Source organism: Hippocampus comes, unplaced genomic scaffold (assembly GCF_001891065.2).
Source record: "Hippocampus comes isolate QL1 unplaced genomic scaffold, H_comes_QL1_v1.1 scaffold177, whole genome shotgun sequence".
In the NCBI taxonomy this organism is placed as follows: Eukaryota; Metazoa; Chordata; class Actinopteri; order Syngnathiformes; family Syngnathidae; genus Hippocampus; species Hippocampus comes.
This window is the reverse complement of record NW_017806158.1, coordinates 978,378-1,002,621: the sequence shown is the minus strand read 5'-3', so window position 1 is coordinate 1,002,621 and position 24,244 is coordinate 978,378. Positions and strand designations below refer to the sequence as shown.

General features: G+C 42.8%; 1 protein-coding gene across 10 annotated transcripts in view; it reads left to right on the top strand.

Annotated features, from left to right (window-relative positions):
- Positions 1-24,244, top strand: part of auts2a (activator of transcription and developmental regulator AUTS2 a) — a 318,606-nt gene that overhangs the window by 85,714 nt on the left and 208,648 nt on the right. For 8 of the 10 annotated variants that reach the window (XM_019895264.1, XM_019895261.1, XM_019895263.1 and 5 more), the window contains one exon: positions 19,180-19,284. In XM_019895264.1, the coding sequence (XP_019750823.1) occupies positions 19,180-19,284 (105 nt within the window). The remainder of the gene's footprint in view (positions 1-19,179; positions 19,285-24,244) is intronic. The other 2 variants (XM_019895262.1, XM_019895267.1) reach the window with 1 other exon arrangement.

Here is a 24,244-nt window from a genome sequence, read left to right as displayed (position 1 = left end):
TGTGTGTGTGTGTGTGTGTGTGTGTGTGTGTGTGTGTGTGTGTGTGAGAGACGTATTCGTATGTTTGTGTGAATCCTTTGCTTCTTCTATGGAGCAGACTTTCTATACGGTAGTCGGGTGCTCTGATAACCTCCATTCATTATTCAGCCATGCCCGGGCTGCAGCACAACCCCCCCGAAGAGGCACAGAAATAAAACAAGGTTAAGAATTGGCAAGGAATGTGTCTCAGTGGATCAAGTGGTGGGGGAGGGTGGGGTTAGGTTTTGAAGATGGAGGGGGGGGGCTTTATCTGTGCACCATCTTTTATTAATTGCCCTGGTGCTTAGACTGTGAGGTTCTCCGTGATTATTAATGCATGTGCGGAATAACGTATTTACATGTTCTCATGCATTATGCATCTGTGGGGAGGAGGCTACGGTGTTGTGGAGGACCCTCTGCCCACAGGTCCTGTTTTTTTTTTTTTTTGTGTGTGTGTGTGTGAATATCTGTGTTTGAGATGATTTGAATGTAACCACAGAGCGCTTGCCACTCGCCACCTTAGTCCGACAGGAAGGCAAAGTCACATCAGACTGCAAATGATTTGACTGGCGCAGACTGCTGAGTAACTTTGAGCGTCTGGCTGAGATTGGCAGGCATTTTGATGAGGCTCTAATCAGTTGTAATTGCTGAGGGAGACTGCGTTGCATGTGAAACCAAACACTAAGTAACCCTTACTTTCCATCATCCAGTATCTTAGCACTTAGCAGTTACTTATGCACTGTTTCCCCAAGCGCTAGTGTATAGAACATTACTATTTATGTTTTCAGTTGCCAGAAGTTGTTAATGGTTCTAAAATGAATGATCAGTGTTATCATTAGTTTGTCACCAGTGATAATAATATCATGGTGGGTGGTAGTGCAAGACGCAGCAAACCACCGATTAATCAATCGGCAGGGAATGGTCAGGCTTGTGTGACAATGCGATTGATTGCAAGGGAATTAATTGATGCAGCGCTTAGCATTGGCCTTGTCAACATAAGTTGTTTATTGTTTACACATGGCACATTGGTTCACGTCATTGAAATGCAAATATGGCCTAATATACTTAACACACATTTTCTTCAACCCACGCATCAGTATCACGTTGCCATTGCTATGATGGCCTGGAAAACGCCGATAGTAAATCTTGGCCCGTGGCTGGCTTAAGTTGACGTTTTGCTATCGTTTGGTCAGAAGTGTTGCCCATTGATCAAGTCAAAGCTCGACTCCCCGTTGGCTTGTTCACTTCTCTGATCGATGGGCTCGGGAATCAGTTGTGGCTGCAGTAAGAAGTCAGCTCAACTCAATGCACCAGAGAGTTCCTATCTTTATTATGTTTACTTTTTTTCCTTTTAATCCGCCTGCTGTTATTATACATCCATACTCAGCAGATCCTCATAATATTGACTGGCTAGCCACTCGCCTCATACTGTAAATGAGCAAATGTGTTCTCAGATTATTTGTGTGCTGGTTGCAGTGTGTTATATTTGTATTGAATGAACTGTTTGTGTTGTTGGTCATTATGCTGCCTGCTCCCTTGCACCAGAACCAACACCCATATAATTAGAATTGATTTAGTTATAACTTAATTAATCACACTGTTGAATCCGTGATACTTGCTGATGATTCACACTGTTAGCGCTCTGAGCGCATGAGTGTGTGTGTGTGTGTGTGTGTGTGTGTGTGTGTGTGTGTGTGTGTGTGTGTGTGTGTGTGTGTGTGTGTGTGTGTGTGTGTGTGTGTGGGTGGGCCTGTGTGCGCCTCGCCGTGTCCGTGCATGTCTGCTAGGTCATTAGTGGCCAGAAAAATGGAACCCATTTTCAGGAATGATCAGCCATCCATACAAATTGTATTACATTGAATTTGTAGTGAAGCGTCATCACATTCCTTGGGTTTAAAATGTATGTTGCAACACATAAACATTCTCAACAACAACAAAAAAATCCCCCACACGGTGTTTTTTTATTCCACCACAAAGTAATGTAAGGTTTATTCCTCACATGCCCAAAATTAACAGCGCGTGTAAAGTTATGCATTGGTTAAAACACAGTATATGTAGTGGCCCTTTTGCAAGAATGATGTTACTGCTGAAATATAATTTCTGTTATCTATGAATTAAAAAAAATATATATTTAAATTTTCTCTCCATGCCTGTGAGGGTTCTGGACGTCCAGTGTGGCGTTTGCATGTTCTCCCCGTTCCTGTGTGGATTTTCTACGGGTATTCTAATTTCCTCCCACATTCCAAAACCATGCATGCTAGGCTGATTGGAAGCTCTAAATTGCCCCTCGGTGTGATTGTGAGCACGAATGGTTGTTTGTCTATGTGTGCCCTGCCATTGGCTGGCAACCAGTTCAGGGTGTCCCCCGCCTACTGCCCAACGATGGCTGGGATAGGCTCCAGCATGTCTGCGACCCTCATGAGGATAAGTGGGTTAGAAAATGGATGTATAGATGGATATTTTAATTTCAAGACCCTTAAAATCACTTGTATACAGGGGCGTAGTGGCCATAGGGAATTTCGGGAAAGTATGCCAATTTTCCCGAACGGCCGGTGTATTTCCAAGGCGGTCTTGGCCATCACGACCATCAGCAGCCATCTAGCCCTCAATCTCGACCAGCCACCCAACCAACCCTGTCAACGATTAGGTTTTACCACGTGACAGCCGCACACCATCGCCGACTACGTCTCGGAGTGTGACGGCCTGTCAATGACAACTTTTATTCTTACTGTTCAGTATTTTTGAGGTAGAAAGGTATTTATATGAAGTGCATTTGCATCGCCATTTATATCATGATGTATTGACTAATTGTGTTGTGCTGAAACTGATCCGCATTATAATGCTCCCACTACTTGGCGCAAAAGTACCAAGCACTCCACCTTTTCATGCTTTGCAAAAGTCCCTTGACACGACACCTTGAATGTAAATAAAACACAGTGTAATGGTGCATGTTAATGAGACATTTCCTTTGATAGCTGCTTGGCTCTGTTTATGGCAATGAAAAGGTTCTGTGCGAAGGCAATCACAGTAACGGTTGTTCTCTTCGAGTGTATTCATCCTGAAGAGTGTTGAGTGAGCGTGCATATCTCTTTGCGTCGTTCCGCAGCGTCAGAGAAAACAAAGGCGTCTTTCACACATGCGGCCACTGATTGCAGTCATTAGGATGCACGGGCGCTCGCGGTGTTACGAGCCCGCCGCTTGCCTAGACGCCATGTAAAAATAGTTGCAAAATAGCAGCTACGGAGAGTGAGAGAAATAGAGTGAAGGAGCGAGAAGAAACAGGTACAAGCTTTCGATTCAGTGAATCCTTTGAATGTCAGCTCCCCTTTCACATGGAAGACTCGAGAAAGAAAGGGATGGGGATGTCTGTGCTCATTAATTATTAGCTGTAAACATTTAAGACTTGTGTTTGTTTTTTTTTTGTTTTGTTTTTTTACCTGCTCAGTACTGGATTATGTACACACAGTAATAAGTAAACGTCTCTCTCGCTATTTGATCATGTCTGTGCTAACAATTCTCTTCTGTCTCGTCAAATCAGAATTGAGTAAGATACAAAATAATGTTGATATGTGTGTCAATGTGGCGGCACGGTGGAAGACTGGTTCGCACGTCTGCCTCACTTTGCTGAGCTGCAGGATTCCTGCTCTGGCCTACCTGTGTGGAGTTTGAATGTTCTAGCCATGCCTGAGTGGGTTTTCTCTGGGTATTCCAGTTCCCCCCCCCCCCCCCACACACACACACACACACACTCCAAAAACATGCACGGCAGGTTAATTGGAGACTTCAGATTGTCCCTTGGTGTGAGTGTGCGAGCACGAATGGCCACTAATTTTGCAGGAGTTTGCATGCTCTCCCCGTGCCTGTGTGGGTTTTCTCCGGGTACTCCGGTTTCCTCCCACATTCCAAAAAACATTCACGGTGGGTAGGTTAATTGTAAACACGATATTGTCCCTCGGTGTGAACGTATGAATATGTGTTTGTCTATGTGTGAACCTTGATGGAATGTAGTTAGCCTGTAAATTCTGAGGTACTGGGTTCAAATCTCGGCTTCAGCCATCCTTTCTGGAATTTGCTTGATTTTTAAATTTTTTTTTTTATTCTGCTTCCTCCCACATTCCCCAAAATTTTATACATAGATTTGAAGACTCTAAATTGGCCATTGGTGTGAATGTTAGTGTGAATATTTGTTTATATGTGCCCTCACAATTGGCTGGAGACCCTAATTTATGATTAATAATTGAGGAGTAAAACATAGTTCCCTCTGGGTTCTCATCACCCTGATATGTTGTCATGTAGCACCACCAACAGGTCAACGGGAGGGTGACATGCTGTTGCTTTGGCACTACCAGTCTGTGAAGATAGAAGACAGTCAGTAGTTGGTGTCTGAACTAAAGAGGCAGCAGCCAAATCTCTAGCTGTGGGAATGGAAATCATCTCCGAAAACTTGAAGTAAAGCAAAAGGAAAAAAAAAAAAACAACTCCCAGTCGTGAACACAGGGAAAAGTGTCATTGGCACTACTTGTGGGACGGGGAAAGAAAGTGCAGCTTACATGAGAGAACCAAGCCCTCGTTCAGATTCAGTCTTTGTTCAGGCGGTGCTGAATTATTTACTCGTGTGTTTAAAAGATGTCCCACGGGGGAATTGGGCGTTCGCTCTTTGGTGCTTTTCTTCGGAGCTTATCAAGATATGTTTTACTTTTGCAAAGTATGTTGACGCATATACAGTCCAGATTAAAAGTTTTCTTGAAAAAAAAAAAAACTGAGATGAGTAGAAAAACTTGTTTAGTGGGTCCTTTTAACCCTTGCATGTACAAATAATGATTACCTGTAACGTGGTAACACGATAAGCTGTCCACTGTAGTGACCACTGTCCCCGAAAGGGTTAAATGAACTGTTTTGGGCAGTGTTTCTTAACCTTGTTAGAGGTACCCAACCCAACCGGTTCATATGCACATTCACCAAACCCTCCATTAGTGATTTTTGTTTTTTTATTACAAATTCAAGACATAAAAAACACATTTATTAAAAAGAGAAAAAATGTCAACACAATTAGTATAATTGTGAAGTATAGATTTTTTTAATTGTGTACAAAATGAACCAGCCAGTGATGGCCAAGCGGGCGTGTCATAACATGGCAGAGGTTCCATCGAACCCCTGAGACCGATTCACCGAACGCCGAGGGTATGATCGAACCCTGATTAAGAACCACTGGTTTTGGATCATTGCAGTGTTTTTCTTTTCCCTGTGAAACCAGAGCACTCCTTGCACAAACTGCATGCCTCCCATCTTTAAAAATAAGTATCCAGCTTCGCCTGGTTCATGTATTGCAGTCTCTTTTTGCATTTTACATGGACAACAACTGTTTGTGAAGAGTCAAACAATATTGCACTTTATTGAGTCTTCAGTGAGCGTGAAAAGCTGCATTGGGAATGGAAACGCCTGGAGGTCATGAATCTTTGTAGCACAATATTTCACAACCTTGGCTTAGTTTTATTTTGTACTCAGCACAGTTGTCATTATGTGGGAACTCGCCCGTGTGCTGACTCATGCACATTTCGCAAGGTTTGTCGGGGGGCATGGTTTTAATGTTTCGTCTTGTCTCAGGACGATTTTGAGTTCACAATACACGGGATGCACGGGAGTCTTATCTTTGAGACAAAATGCAGCTTTGCTCTCAAGGTTGGATCGGTCTTGTTTTTTGGAAGCAGGTTAGTTGACAGTCAAGCAGCATCGGTCATAACATTGAAAATCTCACCCTGCTGTCGTTGAAATGTGAAAACACTTCATCTCACATTTATTTCCAAACGGCTTGTAATTTTTCTTCGAAGTCAGACTCAATCATGTTCACCATTACAATGGCGTATTTAATATTACCTGTCTCATATGTTTTTCTTATTTGGCTGGATAATTAGCGGTGGCACCCTAGTGAGGATAAAGCGGTTTGGAAAATGAATGAATGAATGAATTAGCGGTGGCTGATAAAAAATGTGGGCTACGTGCTAGTGTCACAAAACCTCTTTTTTCCTATTACATTCAAGATGCCTCAATTGCGGGCTGATAATGCGGTGCTGGAAGACGAGCATAGTTCAAAGCCATTTCAGTGCTAAAGCTGTCACGGTGGAACTAAGTCACTTTTCTCCCCTCAGTAGTTCTTTGATTAAGTGTCAGTGCCATCGTGCTCTACTTTTGTAAAAGCTTCATCTCTTACCAGAAATTTTGTTCTGGAAATTGCCTGTAGATTAAAGTGTTGAACCCCAGCCTGAGAACTGATTTTTCCTCCGCGGAACTCAGACAATCTCAACCGAAACCTAAACCTCTGGCAAGCAGTGCAATTCCATAGTGGCTTATTCAGTGAGATCATATTTTGTGAATTTACATTTTTTTTTGTTGCATTATATAGATGCCCCACAAAACTATGAGTAAACCACAAAGCCAAAATCAATTGAACAGGCATCGAGTAAACCAGTGATTGCTCTAATGTCATCCCGATTCGGTTCGTGACATCTTAGGATTGCCGTGATATGCTGTGATGTATATTAATTTGTGAATTTCATCCCAAATTATTTATTCCGTCTGCATTGGCTCAGTCGACATCTCTCAGAATTCACAACAGTTTGCGTGAAGTTTAACTGTCAAAATCATTTCTCTTCCCGGGTAAGTGTGTTATTTTTTTTTCCTCCCAGTGCCACAACTAGGAATGAGGATACAGATAGAAACGGTTCGGTTTCAGTCATGATTTTCTGAATAGCCCAGTGGGAGTCCAGGAAGTGAGGGTGCATGCAGCCGATCGGGGGTTGCAGTGAAACGGCGGCCATGCTGTGAGGAAGATGGCTTTTCTCTGTGACAGTCCCCACTGTGATCCATGGGTCTACAAATGAGACAAGGAGGGGGAGGGATCCAGCTTTTCCATCTTTAAAGCCCCAGTTTCCTTCCTGGGCATGTCTGCTGCAGTGGTGAGGCAGAGAGGGGTAGAAGAAAAAAAAAAAAAGCATCAATGGATCAACAACAAAGAGTTGCTGATAATGCCGTTGAAAGCACGCTGGCACTGCGTCCTGCTGTTTGCGAATTCATCAGACCTCACGCTGAGCCACGGGTGATTTCTAAATATATGCAGCTCATCTGATGTCGCTGTGTAAACTCTGGATGGTGCAGACACACTATTTGCTTTGCCTTCTACGGTGCCGGTGGGTGGGATTCTGTCTGTACCGTCTCAAGTTATTTTCCACATGAGTTTTATTAAGTGCCCACTTACGATGCCAGTGGTTATGTCCTGGGCTCACCGCTGCTGCCGAAATGACCTTGCGTTTCTAGCGAGGGAGCTCTGTTGAGGATTAAGGTGAGCAGACCTGTTAGAAAGGCAGACTAACCCTTTCTCTCAGTCCTGTACCCCGACACACCGCCTAGACTTGAACATTTCATACTGTGAGAGGGGTGGGGGTGGGGGGTGAATGGGTTTAGCTCACACAGCTTGATTAGCTCCTTGCGACTTGCACACCCGTCAGTCTGTCGCTGTATTGTGAATTGTAATTCCGGAAGAAACGAGCATCGTGTTGTTTATGTGCCCTGTTATTTCCTTGCAGTCAGCCTGGCAGTCTAAACAACAGAGCAACGGGCACATCGGAGGCTCTTGCAGTAGGTGGAGCTCTTGTGTCGGATTTTGATGTCGCAGCTCGGATTCACCTGCTTGTGAAGGACAATTGACGCTACCTCTGTCCTGCTGCTGGCTTTTAGTCAAAATGCAAAGATCACATGTGCTTTATCTGCCTTCAAATTGTCATTGTCGTTGTTTTCGGCTGAGAGCATTCAGACTCTCGCGCACTTTTGTCGTTTTTCAGGCTAGTTTAAAAGGGTAAACCCCTGAGCTGTTTTCCAGCGAGGGGTTTGTCAGCAGGATGGCGATGCCGCATCCAGATAAATACTGTGACATTTTAGCGGCCCATCACAGTGCAATGCATGTGAATTTGACTAAATAGCATAAGGTGACACACTCAATGAAGACATTCATCAGTTTGTATTTCTTTCTTTGCGTCCTTCATTCGCTTACCGTAACACTGCACACAGGCAGATTTTTCACTGGCTGCAGGCCGCAAAGGACGAGCTGCGGGTGATCGTTTGACTTAATCGATGCCATACCGTAGTTGCTAACTCTCCATGAGAAAGTGTTATCGAAGATGTTATTTAGAATGACTGTGTGTGTAGTGTATGTGTGTCATGACTAATTTCCGCCTTTTTCCTCCAAACACCTTTGTAAACAAGAACAAACTGTCCCACCCCCATGTTAGATCTGTCCTCCTCCCTCCTTTTCCGTCTTTACCCCCGCCCCCCGCCCCTCCACCCTCTTTTCCTCCACCTTGCGCCATCTCCTCCCCGTAATCTACCGCAGGCCCTTCATCTCTCTGGTCTGTCAGCGTGCTTTTTCATTTGGCTTGTTGCTACAGGGGGCTTGGCGCTGGCAGATTACAGCTCGGCAGCCAGTCATTTTCGATTTATCAGACCCCCAACCCCCACCCCCTCTCTCTGTGGCACCTCTTTTTTTTCTTTTTTTTTTTTTATTCTGCCTCTCTCTCTAAGCCAGCATCAGTGCAAAGACATAAGCATTCTTCATCACCCCACCACCACAAGTCCACCCTCTATCCGATGCCTCCCACATTCCATATCTTCCTTTTTTTCTCCCCCCATCCAAATAGAAAAATCTTGACATAAAAGCAGAACTATTGTGGCAGTGGAAGCATTTATGTTCGAGAGACAGCACAAGCTATGTTATGACTTAGGACCTTGTCACTGCTGATGACCTCAGAGAGTGCGGAATATCGATCCTTGCCAGGGTCTTTAATAGGAAGGTTAGCAGCCTTGTCTTGGATTGTGCTGAAAACTGAAACTATGCTCTATTTCATGGTAACTTTTAACCATTCTGTAGGTCCAGGGGATGGATTGATAACAGTAAGGAAGTCATTTTACCCACAAAATGGCCTTCATGTGGTCCACATTTGTAGCCCTTGATGCCTTACAAGAAGTTGGAAAGCATTCGACCGCCTCGCCTGGTTTTGTCTCAGAAAATTACTTGACATAGAACCGGAGGTGGTGCGCGAAATAAAACATGTTGGACAAAAAAAATCTCGAAAAATAAAAACATCAAAAATTGTGTACTCCGGATTTATGAGTTAAAGGAAACGCCGCTACTCTCCCGGACAAAAACATAAATAGAAAAAGGGCATGGCAACGAGAAGTAATAGTTTTGTCCTGCCTGTTCTCTAATGGCTGCCAAAAGACACTAATAGTACTACAGAAGGGCAAAACAATCCTATAAATAAAGAGCGCTATAAGCCACCACCATACCGCGTGTGATGTACAACTTTGCTCAGCCAGAAGTGGTCCCCCGTGTGTTGGAATTTGTGACACACAAGGGACAGCTTTTTGTACAGGCGGCCGACTTAGTGCTGTGAATCCTGTCAGGTCTTGCGTAGCCCGTAGCTTTCCTTAAAGTTGTATAATCTTAAATTACAGGGCAAGGCCAATGCAACACCGGTGACATCGGATGAAGCGCGTGTACTTTGCACATTTTGGGTTATGAATCATATAACGTGTGACCCCCATTGCATTTAATAATATATCTTTTTTAAATATCAGGACTGCAAAGTATTCTTGACGAGTACAGTCGGTAAATACATGAACTGTAAGACATGCAAAAAAAGATCCCTAAAGAATCAAGGAAGGACCACGACAATGCTCTGATCCAGTCAAGAAGTACACATACGACCATTCACCCTATTTCACATTTCAAAGTTAATCATGTAGATCGGGGTGCCCAAACTTTTTGGATTGAAGATCGACATTTCGATCAACCAACCTCCTGCGATCGACCCGTTACCGTGCACGCACAAACACACGCACGCCATGATGAGCGACAGCCTGAGACGGAGGCATGCGACACACTTTTCCAGCCTGTTAACGTATCGTAGCTCACACGTATCGTTTTAAAGTGCTTTCCTCGGCCCTCTAGATTCCTATTCTTTGCCCGTGCCCTCCGTGAATTGTACACGAAACAAACTCTGAATGAGAATAACGACTAATGAGCATCACGATAAAAGATATAGCGCAACAGCTCTGATCACAAGCTGCAATTGCAGACTGCTGAGCGCTAACAACTTCCGGCGACGCAGGTCACTCGCCACCATTGGTTAAAGATTTACCTGCTTTATTTTATTTTATTTTTGAAATTGTTTTTTGTGCAAATGAGACTGATAGGATGATTGGGGTGCATTGTACATTAACACACAAAAATTATATTACTTATATTATTATTATTATTATTTTTTTATCTCCTCTACACCCCTCGCGATCGATTTAGGACCAGTCCGCGATCTATCGGTCGATCGCGATCGACGTAATGGGCTCCCTTATTGTAGATTATACCATCTTTTATTCTTCTTCTCCTCACCAATTACATTAAATATCTGCATGCCAAAAACTTCTCAGCCATTCGGAAAAAAAAAGTTTGGCAGTAACTCAGTGTGCCTTCTCATGTTGTGTATTCTTACTTGGCTACATAAACCATTTCATTGCACGGCTTAACCACGGAATGTGAAACGTCCGGACTGTCGACTTCCTGTCTAAACCTCTGAAGTCAACTGCCCCTGAGTTTGAGTTGGTTGAGAATTCAACATTTCTCCAGAAAACACCCCTCTAATAACGCGCAGAACATTGTACGTTGCATTATGATCTTGAACGAGATATATCTTTGTGTTTTTTCTTCGCAACCTCGGCACCACCTAATGTCATGCAAAGTATTTGTTACAGTCATATTGGTGTTTTTGTGTCAGAGAGGCATCACTGGAACAGCATCATCTGCGAGGCTGACTGTCTTGCCTAAGTATTTGCGACACCCATACCATGCGATATTTTCATGATACAATTGAGTCGGATTATGAGGTGAATGTCTGTCAACATCTTGGCTTCGTCTATTCATTTACATCACTATGCAGTTCGCTGTTTCTGCATGTTTCGTGTGAATAACCTCACACGATGATCATTTCAGCTGCAATCGCGCCGTTTTCACTGCGATTTTGTTGTCGCCCGTTGTTGATTTGTTAAGAGGTGCCAGAGCAGATGTTTGCTAGCATAATCCAAACAACACAGACAAACTCTGCTTATTTTATTCTTGTTTTATGACTTGATAACGGCAGATGGGAATGTTGGGAAGGTGGCTCGATGAGGACATTTGCTGCAGAGATTACTGATGATGGAGTTGGCCTTGGGCATGCACTCAGGTCAGCCGGATAGGAAATGCATATCCTGCCGTTATTTTTACAGCCTCCCCTAATCCCCTGAATCGTGGTGCAGATGGAGCCAAATGCAGCTAAAGTGAGATAATATCGTTCATTTTGGTTAATACCAGCACTCGGAGCACATCACTGACCGTCTGTCCTCAATATCCACCTGCTAACAAGAACTCATTGAGTGATCTCATGACCTTCGCCTCCCATCCTCGCTACTTAGTAATGGAAAGTCCCCCGCGTGAATGCAAACATTTCATTATTGGTGAGGTTGTTGACCACAGCCAACATGGTCTTAGTTCATCCAATTTTCTGTCATGTTTTTTTTGTACTCCTGTACGGTCATTATAAACCAATTATAATTTATTGATTGTTGAGTTTCAGAAGTGGCTCATTGCTTTCTTAACTGAAGAGTGACACTGTTTAAACATGTCAGTTAAGCTGTGTGCTCGTCGGGTGGGTTCTCAGCCATGATGATGCCATCCCATTGTTTCTTGTTCCATTTTTCACCAGAGAACCCTTGACATGTTTTAGCATCATGCTACTATTTATGTCATTGTTTCTTTGTTTTTTTTATTTTTTTTCTACACTAGAGGCTTTGTCTATCATATTCCTACCACATGAGCTGCTCACAAGGCTTGACCCAGTGTTAAGTGTCTGTGCTAAATTTCATTGCATCCATCTACTGGAAGGCCTGCCAATATACCGGCAGTGAATTCCTGGAGGAAAATAAATGGCAATAAAAAAGAGAAATGATAGCCCCTGCAAGCCGTTAGCAGAGGTCTTTTTCTCTGTTGTCTTTTTTTTTCCATACCTCTTTTTATTGAAGCCGCCCATGCTCTGGGAGCTGTTTTGTTTTGTTTTATTTTAATTTATTTATTTATTTATTTATTTATTTATTTCGTTGGCACGCTAGTTGTGGCTATACTTGGATGGGTCTCTGAGAGCCAATATTGAAGTTATAACTTTGTAGCACAGATTGAAGAGCTGGGGAGCCATGCAATTAATTGCGCACACATTTTTTGATGAGTAGTTATGTGGTGATGAGCATTCATCTGGTCTCCTCCCCATCGTCCCCCTCCCTTTTAAGGGAATTGGAGGTGTGTAAAGTGGGCAAGAGGGGTGGGGAGGGGGTTATTTTACTGCCACGCTTGGCCTCTATAACAAGATGTTCAGATATGATCTGAGAGTGTGTGTCTCCTGCTGCCCTCTTCTCAGCACTAACTTTTCCCCACTAGCGCCTTTCATTATTAAATCTGGGAATTGTCCCCATAACTCAGTGCACCAGACTCCAGCGTTATATGACCATTTGTGAGAGAGGAGTGGGGTGCTTGTGACGCAGGCCAGAGGATGGATGTTAAAAGCATATTGATTTGTCTGTAATGTCGTCATAAATCAAGGATTTATGGCAATAGATAAATGCAGCCACAAACTTCAGTAGCCTCCAGCTTGCGGTGGAGGAAATGGAGTCCTTAGTATGACTGATGAGATCAAGGCAGTGCTCTCAGCCATGCATTCCCCCCCATCCTCTTGTTCCCCCCCCACACCCCCCAAGCCTCCATTTGCCACTCTGCTCAAGATGCTTTTACCCTGCGGCTACTGTGACTAGTCCTCAGTGGCTCATATCCTTGCTCTGGCTTCACATTCCAGCACAGAAGCGAAAAAAGCCACCTCTGTAGCCCTACTGATCTATCCATTTCTTGGAAAATGATGTCTGACAAGGTCTCCAGAGATGCTTCCGCACAATGATGTTAGAAGATTGAAAAGGAGAGGAAACGGCACTTCCCCATGGTTATGAACGGCTTCAGCCCAGCTGTGAACGACACGTTAACCGCAAGCTAACAACTGGCTTTAGCGTACAGTAAACCTGCTTAGAATGTCTGATATGTTTAGTCACCATGATTAACTAACAGCGGTATTTAGGATGATTATCACACCGTATGCCTGTGACCTTTTTGCCCCCACACAGAGCTAACAATAAACAAATCTGGGGCAAGGGAAGCAATGGGCTGATGCTTAGTGACAGGCCACGACCGAGTGTGGCACGAGGACTTATGGGTGACACGAGGGGCAGGCGGGACTGCTGTCTGTGGCAGTTAGAGCAGCAGGGCCTCGCAGCAAAGCACCGGGTCAGCGTCCGGCCATGCTGGTGGGCTCTCCACACAGCCGCTGTCAGAAAGATGTTGTAGGTCCTCTTGTCAGCTCTCTCACTGGCCCTGACGAACCCTAAGGTCCCCTTTTCACTTGCTAGTCTTATCTGATAAAGCTTGCTGTGTGTTAAACCGGAGCAGCACTTTCCAAATGCTGTTGTCAAGCAAGTCAAGGTGATTTTAGTATCTGCACTAAACCCACCTCCAGACCAACTCGGCAATCCCGCGATGGGTTGTAGGGGGAGTTGTGGTGGTGGGTTGTATTGCAACGGTGCCGATTTACTCTTGCGACGTCCACCCAAACCTGTGCCGCCACCATGTCTCTCCGGTTTGACAGCACACAGCACTGACCCGTGAGCTAAAATTCGAGGCCGCCACCGCAGTTTTTTATATATATATATCTATATATATATATATATATATATATATAGATATATTTTCTGCACTATACAATGTTGCTGACTGTTTTTGCCACGTATATTGTACAATTGTAGTTATGTACTATTTATTGACATATGGTTGTCAAAATTCATTGTTATATATATATATAGATATATATAGATATCTATATATATATATATATAGATATATATAGATATATATATATAGATATATAGATAGATATATATAATAACTCACACAACACAACACAAATTTCCCTTTTTTCCCTCCCGCTACAGCCCCCCACGGTCCATTTAGGAGCTTCTACCAGTCAAACGCGATTCACTGGTTGGGCACTCCTGCTCCGAGGTTTGCTTGTTTTGATAGCATTTACGGCTATTGATTTTTTTTCAGGTCTTTTTAGGTACTTAAAATAGGAAAAACACATGCATATTACAGCAGTATTAATACGTTTCAACAAAAAGTAAGCTGTGATGAAATGCGGTGCTTCCTGTTTCATTCTTCTTTCCAACAAGCAAATCTGCCTCAACCTAATTAAATGTAACACCATCTAGTGGTCAAAAGTGGAATCACAATACCCCCAGTATACAGGAGATGTAGTGGATATACAGTAGATTGTGAAGACGATTTATATGAGGCTTCAAGGCCTGTAATTAGTTGTGTTTAATGTGTTGCAATGTATGGCAGTAGAGCTCCCGATCGCTACATGTAAGCACCTGTGTGAAGTCCACCAGAATTCCTCAAGTTGTTCATTTTCACTGCAGAGTAGTGAGCCTCACAAGCAATTTAATAACCATAGTATATGGACCTCTGAAGGCAGCGTAAAAGGAGATATTCAAAGTGTAGTCAGTGGAAACCAACGGGTACGACAAAGCCCCAGGAAATAGACAATTTATTATCAGCAATGCTTCCCTGCGAGTGGATTATCTATAAAACTTTCATGGTTCTCCCTCAGTGGCAAGCAGCCATAAAACTTCCCAAATGAGGGACTTGTTAATTTACTTGTTAAAGCAAATTAAAAATTCATAAGCGCTTTTAGGTAAATGAGATCCTCTTTCATTGCCACCCTGGTGGAATTCTCACTGCCAGATCCTGCGAGTACAGGTTAGCTGTTCTGAGAGCCGCATAAGAACAATAAAAGATGTTAAACTGTTCTGGGTTTTATTACCGCCGAGCTCCGCAGCTGCTGCAGTGCGTATCTAAGGGAAACCAGGAGTTGAAGGCAACAGAATCCCACAGAGGCTCGAATAGAGAAGGCAGCCCTCTCCACTTACTGCCTTCTTTTTTTTTTTTTTGTCTGATGAGGATCATAAGGATGGTGGGTCGCTAGGTTAGGTGTGCATGGCTCGGTCTAAAATGCATTTGCGGTTCGAAATGTTACCAGGGTCTACTTTCATGCTTCATTGCCTCGAATCTCACAAGCCAGAACTCTTTGGTGAAATTTCACAATAGTTACGACACACAATGTTAGATATACAGTGTAAGAGAGAGTGAAGAGCTGTTGTCATCCAATTTAGACATATTTTGACTTCAACAATTAAGCCGATGTCACAAAACCACTCCTACAGTCATTTGCATCTTGCAGCTCCCACATTACCTAATTCAGTCGCTTGAATGTCACCTGTCCAGCAAGCCTTACCTGTATAGCAGCATGCGAACATACTGCAGGAGAACGTCGGTCACATTGTTTGTTTCCTTCAAAAAAAAAAAGTATGGGCCATATTGCAAGGAATGCTTTGCTAAAGTGAAATGTCTATCAACGGTTTTCACTCTGTCATTGTGTTCAACTCAAATTAATCCATACAGGAGATTTAAATGAAGTGTTTGCTTCAGTTTTTGTCATTCAAATCCTTCCCTTGCGCTAGTGGTTTCGAAAAAAAATGCAGTCAATTGAGACAGAGAGTGCAGCACTGGCAAAGAAAGAGCAGCCTGACAGATTCTCTGTGCAGCAAATAAATTAATACATCGGTTACATTTTGACCAATATGGAGTTAATTTGAGGTATCGTATTTATCATTCCGGCTCTGGCAGAAATGTGATTTCAGCATTTTGAACAAAATGGATGTAAGCTTTAAAGGGAATGCTGCATTGGCACACATGCGTCAATTGTATCTCCTCCCTGTTATTATTCTAAGTAAAGCAAAGCCGTTGCGTTGTAGCTACGGGAAAGAGCTCTGGGCGACTTCATCTTTGATAGTTTTAACCCGTGCCAACTCATTTCAGCATCAAAAGGAGCATGTCTGTGCCAATAAATGTGAAATGTTCTGTACAGCGCTTTTGACAGTGAAAGCGCGACGTAAATAAAAATGTATTGTCTTGTATAAATGAGGAAAGACTTGTACTTGCGCGGTTATTCGGAATAACCGCGCAAGGCTTTATCCTTTTGATTTCTGAAATTGTGGGTTCCTCTGTACTTAGCCACAACATCAATCAACTCATTTTGCAGTGTCAAAACAAGCAAGGCATTCCAATGCATCGGGTTAATTTTCATACATATTCCTGTCGAACATGTACATTTACAAATATAAGTATATTATTAATTACTTTGAAAAATGTTACGCATACAGGCTCAGGTTGATCTTTTAATCAATGTGTACGGGTTTGACCCCGTCCTGTAATTTTCCGTTCTCACCACGAAGAAATTAGAAGACATTATGCAGACAAAGTCATTTCCTCTGCTTTATAGATAAGGGCTGATTGCAATAAAGTGCATGAGTAGCGCTGTTCGTTCTCGGAGATAAAACTGGGGCTGTTTAAAAGATCTACCTGCCTAGTGAGAGTAATCACACCAGAGCTGTTAATAGGAGAGGTCCCGCATACGGACGACACGGGCTTCTCATTCAGATTTATTGTTGCGCGGAAGAACAGTAAATTACAAGGGTTTGAATTGCAGTGACGGCCAGAATTTCGTCTGTTTGGTTTAGCTGTCGCTTCATCATGACTGGAAAATAAATTAATTTATCATGAGGACATTTGAAAAAGAGAAGGTGAAAAAAAAACATGTAAAATGTACTCTCTGAAGTCATTTAAAGGAGCTCAGGGGCAAATTAAAGAGAACAAGCTGAGGGATAGGTGTTCAAATAGCTGTGTAATCAGGTCCTGAGCTATTTAATATCCTTGAAAGATGAGCCTCACTTTATTAGGATGTCTTTATTGGACAAGTTCTTTTTTTAATTATTCTCAGTTTAAAAAAAAAAAAAAAAAAGGGAGGCAAGGTTTGTCATTGAATGAGGTAAGATGGAACACCTCTGCAGATTTAATACTGCGGCATCAGCTTGATGTTAAATCAGGATTAAAAAAAAAACGTAAAGATGCTGTCAACTTTTTTCTTTTTTGCAACTCATGGAAAAAATAAGTTTTCATTCATGGCTGGCGTTTGCTCACTCAACAGCTATGACATGAAGTTCCGATCCAATTACATGTCAAACAACTGAATTTTTGATGTCTTTGCAAAGATAGTGAAGCTCAGTTTTGACTAAAATCATCGAACATTGCAAATACTTTGTAGGGGAGGCGTGGGGACTTAAGAGACAGCAAAAACAGACAATTTTACCAATGCGCTGCCTAACCCATCCATCCTCCATTTTCTGATCCGCTTTATTCTCACAAGGGTGGCGAGGGGTGCTGCAGCCTATCCCAGCCTTCTTTGCGCAGTAGGCGGGGGACACCCTGAACCGGTTGCCAGCCAATCGCAGGGCACACAGAGACGAACAACCATCCATGCTCACACCCACACCGAGGGACAATTTTTAGAGTAGTCAATCAGCCTGCCATGCATGTTTTTGGAAAGTGGGGGGAAACCAGAATACCCTTAGAAAAAAATTTCTATTATTCCACCTTTATTCATCCAAAATATTTTGCTTTGCTTCACGAGTATATGCAGTAGCAGTCCACCACTTCTGCAACATGTTTCCAAAGGGGCAGGTTGAGTAATAAGTATGCTAAATTCTGACAAAGGAGCTTCACAGGGGAACATAGTCAGCATAGCTCAACCCCCTCCATGAGGAATCTGTTTCTGGGTCGGAGTGAATACTCCAATATCACCATTATTTTGCTTTTTTTCCTTGCAACTGCCCATCAACTCTCCTCGGACAATGTGGCATTTACACAAAAAAGAAGTACAATGTTCTCTGGTTTTGGTGGGAATTAAAAGTGTTCTATGTAATTAGTGCTATCACAGCACAGGGCATTGGTGGCCTTGGGTCTGTGCTCTTAACGCTTTTGGTTCTCTCCAGCGTTTGCTATTTTCTGTCTGACCATACGCTCACAAAGACACACTCACACACATTGGTAGACAACGGAGCAGTAACGCAGGCCCATCAGGCATTCCCAATGCAACAACTCTCTTATCACGCTCAGCACTCTGGCGAATCCACCCGCCTTGTAACCGCCATGCAATTCTCTCAAGGAATAGAATTCGTTTCACACTACTAATGTCGACAGAAAAGGGGGGAAAAAATCATTTTAATTATCTGCTCAACTCAAGAGTTCAGTCACTATTCCCCTGCCTTGTGGCCTTTAATCGCACCAAATGGTGGCCAATACCCTGAAAGGAGTGGATGGAAAATAGACAGTTTATATGGCTCAAAAGCCTCACACCCCCTTTCAAATGGACAGGAATAATGTGCCATCATCTTCTTGTCCAAGCTCTTTTATGCATGCAGAGCATCTCTCTACTTTTCCTATTAAGTGGCTGAGCCGTACTTTACTGCGCTGTCCCATAAAGCCAGCTTTTTTTATGGGCTTTGAAATGAAACCTGCAGTGTTTGTCTGGTCTGCAAGGGACAGAGCAGACACTTTCGGTGGACTTCAATCACACAGTTGGACAGGGACTATACAACCACCTCATTCCGCTCAGCTCTACGCTCCCAAGAGTCTTTTATTGTTCTCCATATTTTGAAGAGTCTCAGATGCTTGCAGGTTGGCCCGTTGTCCTCTTCATTCGACTCATTTTGCTTCATTTCCAACTGACTGGCTAGAACACAACACTTGCCCAGCTCCTGCTGTCTCAGCATGTGGTGTCTGCTTGGAAAGGATAGTGGCTCCATTTAAAGGTTCTGGAGGGGGCTTTGTCCCTGTTCTCTGTTTCACGAGCTGCGAGTAGCTTCATACTGCGATATCAGATGGTGTCTTTCATTGGCAAGTGTTGTGACGGCCGCTGAAAGGACCGAGAAACAAAACGGATTAACATAGACATCTCCTCAGCTCCTGCCAATTCCCACATATTTACGACTTGAATTCTGCGGGAGGCCTTCACTGGCCAGCAACTTGTGTACTGTATAGCTGGAGTAGTTAATCTTCATGTTGCTAACCTGTGGTCTCATTTTCTGTTCAAGCAGTTGAAGCCGGGACAGAACAAGCGCAAAGACAGCGACAGTGAAAGCGTGAGTGGGGAGTCCAAGCCTTCCATGAGGTGCAGCTCCAGAGACCGACTGACAGATGTGAGTACCAGTATGGCTTTTTAATTTAATGGCTTCAAACCCCCCTATGGTCCAATATCACCATGATTTTTGGATGTACAAAGGCACCAGATACAGCTAAGGGGTCTGATGTGATCAGTCCTTCACATCCCCAAAGATGCGAGGGTCATATTTTTTTGGACTACAAGTCACTCCGGAGTATAAGTTGCCCCAGGCAAAAAAAATGTAAAATGAAAAAGAAAAAAAAAATACATATCCGTCCTTCTGGAATATAAGTCGCTGTTTTGAAATTGATATATATTTTTTTCTTTTCAAAAAAATCACGAAGAGCTCGGACTGAGACATAAAAATCCCCGTTCCTTAATCATGGATGTGTTTGGGAACTCTCTGAGCACCCACTGCTTGAGTTCAACTGTTAGGAACCTTAGAAAACTGTTCTCATGTGCTGTTCAGGTATTCAGAGTCCTCCCGAAAAGGAGTGTCAGAGTCCAGTGTGGCAACCAGTACAAAACAGTTGACGCACAAGCTTCTGACTTATAACATAGGTTGGGAAATTAATAAGAGGGGATCAAGCTCTGCCTCTCCGAACACACAAACTCTGAGAGTGATGTCAGCGCGTCAGAGGGAATTTCCAAATGCAGCCCATGTTGAATACTCATTGCAACGAATGTGTGATGTATTGCTAGTTTAGCCACAACAAGAATTTACAACACCAAAGGCACAGCATAACTGACCAGGATTCTAGTTAAGGTAAGTCATTTTAAAATAAAAAGAAAAACTTTCCAGTGGATTGCTAGCTGGACTTTGCTGAAAAGGCCAGAAGCAAGCCTAAAAATATGGGTTTACTTATGGCACTTATTTTTTTAAAAGGTCTTTAAACACACTCTTAAAAGGATACAAACTCATTTAAACGTGTAATAAATGAAAAGAGCCTAAGGTCAATGAATAACACAAAAATATTGTACAATGAAAACTATGTACTCACACAGCAAAGATGATGTCAAGAATGATGAAGATAAAGCGATAATCAAATACAAATTCTCGTTTCAAAGTAAAGCTGTCTTCTTTTAAGTAAAAAAATTGATGAAATTGTCATGTGTTGAAATTGACCATCAACAATGGTACCGCTGCGTGAACACTGCAAAGAAGAAAACGACAATACTTAAAAAGAGGATACTCATGGGAGTTAGCTCAAGACAAACAATAATTTTAAGAGGTATGGTTAAAGCCTTGGAGAAGTATCACAAAAGCAGAATACAAACAGGTTGGTCATGCCAATTTCTGCACCGTCCAAATAGAATAACAATGGTATGGCAAGCAAAGCACTTATGTACACGTAAATAGTCATCCTTCAATTTTCAGTATGAAGTCTATTTTAAGTCTGTAAGTAAAGAATGTTGCTGCCCTAAAAATGTTCTGTCACAAAAAAAACAGCCTAACCCTAACCTTGTTTTGATATCAAACCAATTTGTTCTCAGTTTGCAAACAAAATAAAAGAATTGGGGGTCACTGTTCCAATACCTTTTGTCGAGAAGTGTATACCTCACCTCGCCCTGACCAAGGTCCATTTTCCATTCGGAGACGCTCAGAACAAGGATAAAGTGGCCACACACACACACACACACACACACACACACACACACACACACACACACACACACACACACACACACACACACACACAAACACGTGAACACGCATCATTTGATTTGTACGACGAATCTGCAGTGTAGCAATGTTATATTTGGCCATAATTAAAGCCGTCAGCTGCGAGATGAGCTAGTCTTTGAGAAAGACATGGCCGAACAACTAGAGCACAACCGATTCTGCATGTAGCTTTGACGCTTGACTAGGCGTGAAATGAAATAAGTAATTTGATGTTGAAATTGAAATGATAGTTGCTGATTTCTGTCAGCCTGCGCTGCGGTGGCACCGCCGCCGCGCGCATGCCGAACTCGTGGACTGTCTTCGCTGTAATGCCATGTACAATCATGAAACCAGACATTTGTTATCTGTTGAGACTCTAACAAGACTGTATTAGCCCAAATGTCATGGCACTACAGCTACGCGTTACAGGAATTCAAACGTCTTGCTAAACTAAACTAAAGCTTTATTACCTCCACCAAGGAAGTTATGTCCTCACTTCATATACAATTTCTTTTTTCCTATGATTGTTCGTAAGATTGGACATTCCACGAGAAAGACTTGATCTATTGTGGGGAAAATACATAATCTGTGCCACATATCATTAACAACGTGATACAATTTCCCCAAAATAACAGTCTGTCAAAATACTGGTTGGAATGACCATGTCAACCAGAGTACAAGACACCAAGAATTTAGAAAATGAGACGCTAAGTTCTGGAGAAATTTGAGTTTTTTTGTATTGGGGAGGAAAAAAAATGCCTTTTTGCTTGTATCATATCATATCGCCGATAGAAAATCTTGAGTAAAATGTTACTTCATTACTTCTTAACATTTTCCCCGACCCCTTTCTTTTGTCGTCTAATCAGTAAACCACCTTCTCCGATTGGCTGACAAATTTCAGTTTAAAATATCCACCATTTGCTCATTCAAACCAAAATTCCGAGACATCAACTGATCAAACTGTTTCGAACGCAGTTACGTGCCCTAAAAACTTGACTGAACTAGCCCAAATGTAAGGTCATTTCTACGAAGCTATGTGTAGGCAGTAGTAGTTCAATCAATTGTTTTATGTTAATTTATTTATTATGGCGGATTTAAAAATCATATGAAATGCTCATTTAGTTTTGGGGTTAAAATCCACAAGTCCTGTTTAATGAATGTAGCTCAATTTGCTCAATATGAGACCACATTACAATTTTTTTTTTCTTTTTTGGTTTAATCATTTACAATCGTCCTTGACCCAAATTGGAATTACAACACAGTATATATTATTTTGTTCGTTTTTGGAAGGGGGCATCAAGGCAAAATAAAGTCCCATGACTATCTATTATTTTTGTTGAAAATTGTAGGCTTTCTCAAACAGCTAAACCACAACCGCACTCTCTGGCTTGTTCTCAAGAAGCATCTGTCGCCCTCTCGATAATCACTCCCACCTGGACTTCCATTTGGGACTCTCGGGAGGATAGAAAGAGGTACAGGCCTTTTTCTCCCCTCGCCTTAAAACACCTTGCAGGACACTGAGCATGCCTTCAGAAGAGCTGCTGAAAGCTGGAAAGTATGAAGACTGACTGAGACACCCCCATCATTCTCTTGTCACTTTAGACCATCATACTGTGTGGGTCTTCATTTCAGGTCCCCCGCAGGTTCCTGAACAAGTCCCCTCCAGCATCATTGTAAAAACCCACACACATCACAATAGGTGCAAGTTGGAGCTTCTAGTGCAGAGCTATGCACCCTGACTGGAAGGTTTGCCGGATAAAGAGAAAGAGTGAAAAAAAAATCTCCATGGTGTTATGATGCCGGAGCAAGCCAGACCTGAAGGGGATTCCAAAAAATGAAATGGATCGGATACAAAAACAATTTATTGTGACAAAAACTGGTCGCGAGATCGACAAGAAATCGCTCGGAGCAACCCGGGGTAAAATAATACGATTAATGAAAAGAGCTCGCAAAAGGCAAGAGAAATAAAACCGCACAATCACTTAAAATGACAAGGCGAAGCCAATCAATAAGTAAACCTAAACGCACTGAGGATAGCAATACCAAAGCTACCTGAAGATAACAAGAACAACAAACTAGAAATACGACACGTTGAAGGAAAAAAAATGGAGAGCGACGAAAGTTTCGAAATAACAGTCTCACAGGTGACAGATAATGACATGATGAGAGACAGGTGCGGAACAGGAGGATGAGCCCTCCACTGCCACCTGCTGGAGACAAAACAAAACAGCGCCATGACACGTGGTGCTATCGTTCCAAACATTGCGTTATGTTATGTTCGGCTTAAAATTTGACCGAAGGGGTTATCTGCTCATGTTGAAGTCTGCTGGCTTTTCTGTGCTCTTCATGAAACATGATCAAATATACTGGAACAGGGTCGCTGCAACCAGACAAAGCAAAATGCCATAAATCCATTTCATGAGGCAGTGTGAGACAGGATCTAGCTATTCGTCAGACAACCATATCACAAATTATTTGCTTGAGCCCTCTCTTGCCCTCATAGTGCAAGGATGCTGCAATGAAGCAGATGAACTGATTTTTTTTTTTTTTTTTGGCCTGGCGCTGGCTAGCAGGACAATACAGGCCAGAGGAGGTCAGGTCTGGCAGCCTCCTCTCTCGCACTGTCCTTCCCTTTGCACCCGATGCTGCCAGCTCATTAAGGCGTACAAATGGCATATCAGCTCGGTTGTGTTTGCCTCAACCCTCCAAACCCCAGCTAAATTGGCAGGCTTAGCTGCATTTCCTCTGAAGTGCCGGCTTCCTTTTTGGGTTTGTTTGAAGCCGACATGGCGGCCATCCCCCACCACACCCCACCCCTTTTCAGTCTGGGTGGCAGGCATTGAGGCAAGCGGCGGTCCCAAGCAGAGGGAGTCATCTGGATCAGGGAGGGAAGGGGAGCTTGGGATGAATCACTCCTCTTTAGTCTCTGTGGCAAGGGGTGAAATGCCATCATTACCCAGCTGCCTATCAAATAAATTGGCAATTACGGCCCTGCGATCGCAAGTAAACAGCGTGTTACTCCTTTTTTTTTTTTTGTCTTTCTTTTTTTCTACCCAAAAGCTCTTGATAAGACGGGGGTGCGATAGAGAAAGCTTTGGATTGCTGGGTCAGCGCCCAATGGTTGGTAGTACAAGAAACAGATAATAATGAATAAACCTCGAGATCAGTGGTTCTTAACCTTTGTTAGTGGAATTGAACCCAACCAGTTCATATGCACATTCACCGAACCCTTCATTAGCGAAAAACAATAAAATAACTTTTTAAAAATTCAAGACATTAAAAAAACGCATTTATTAAAAACAGAAAAGAAGTTTAAAAAAAAATATATATATAT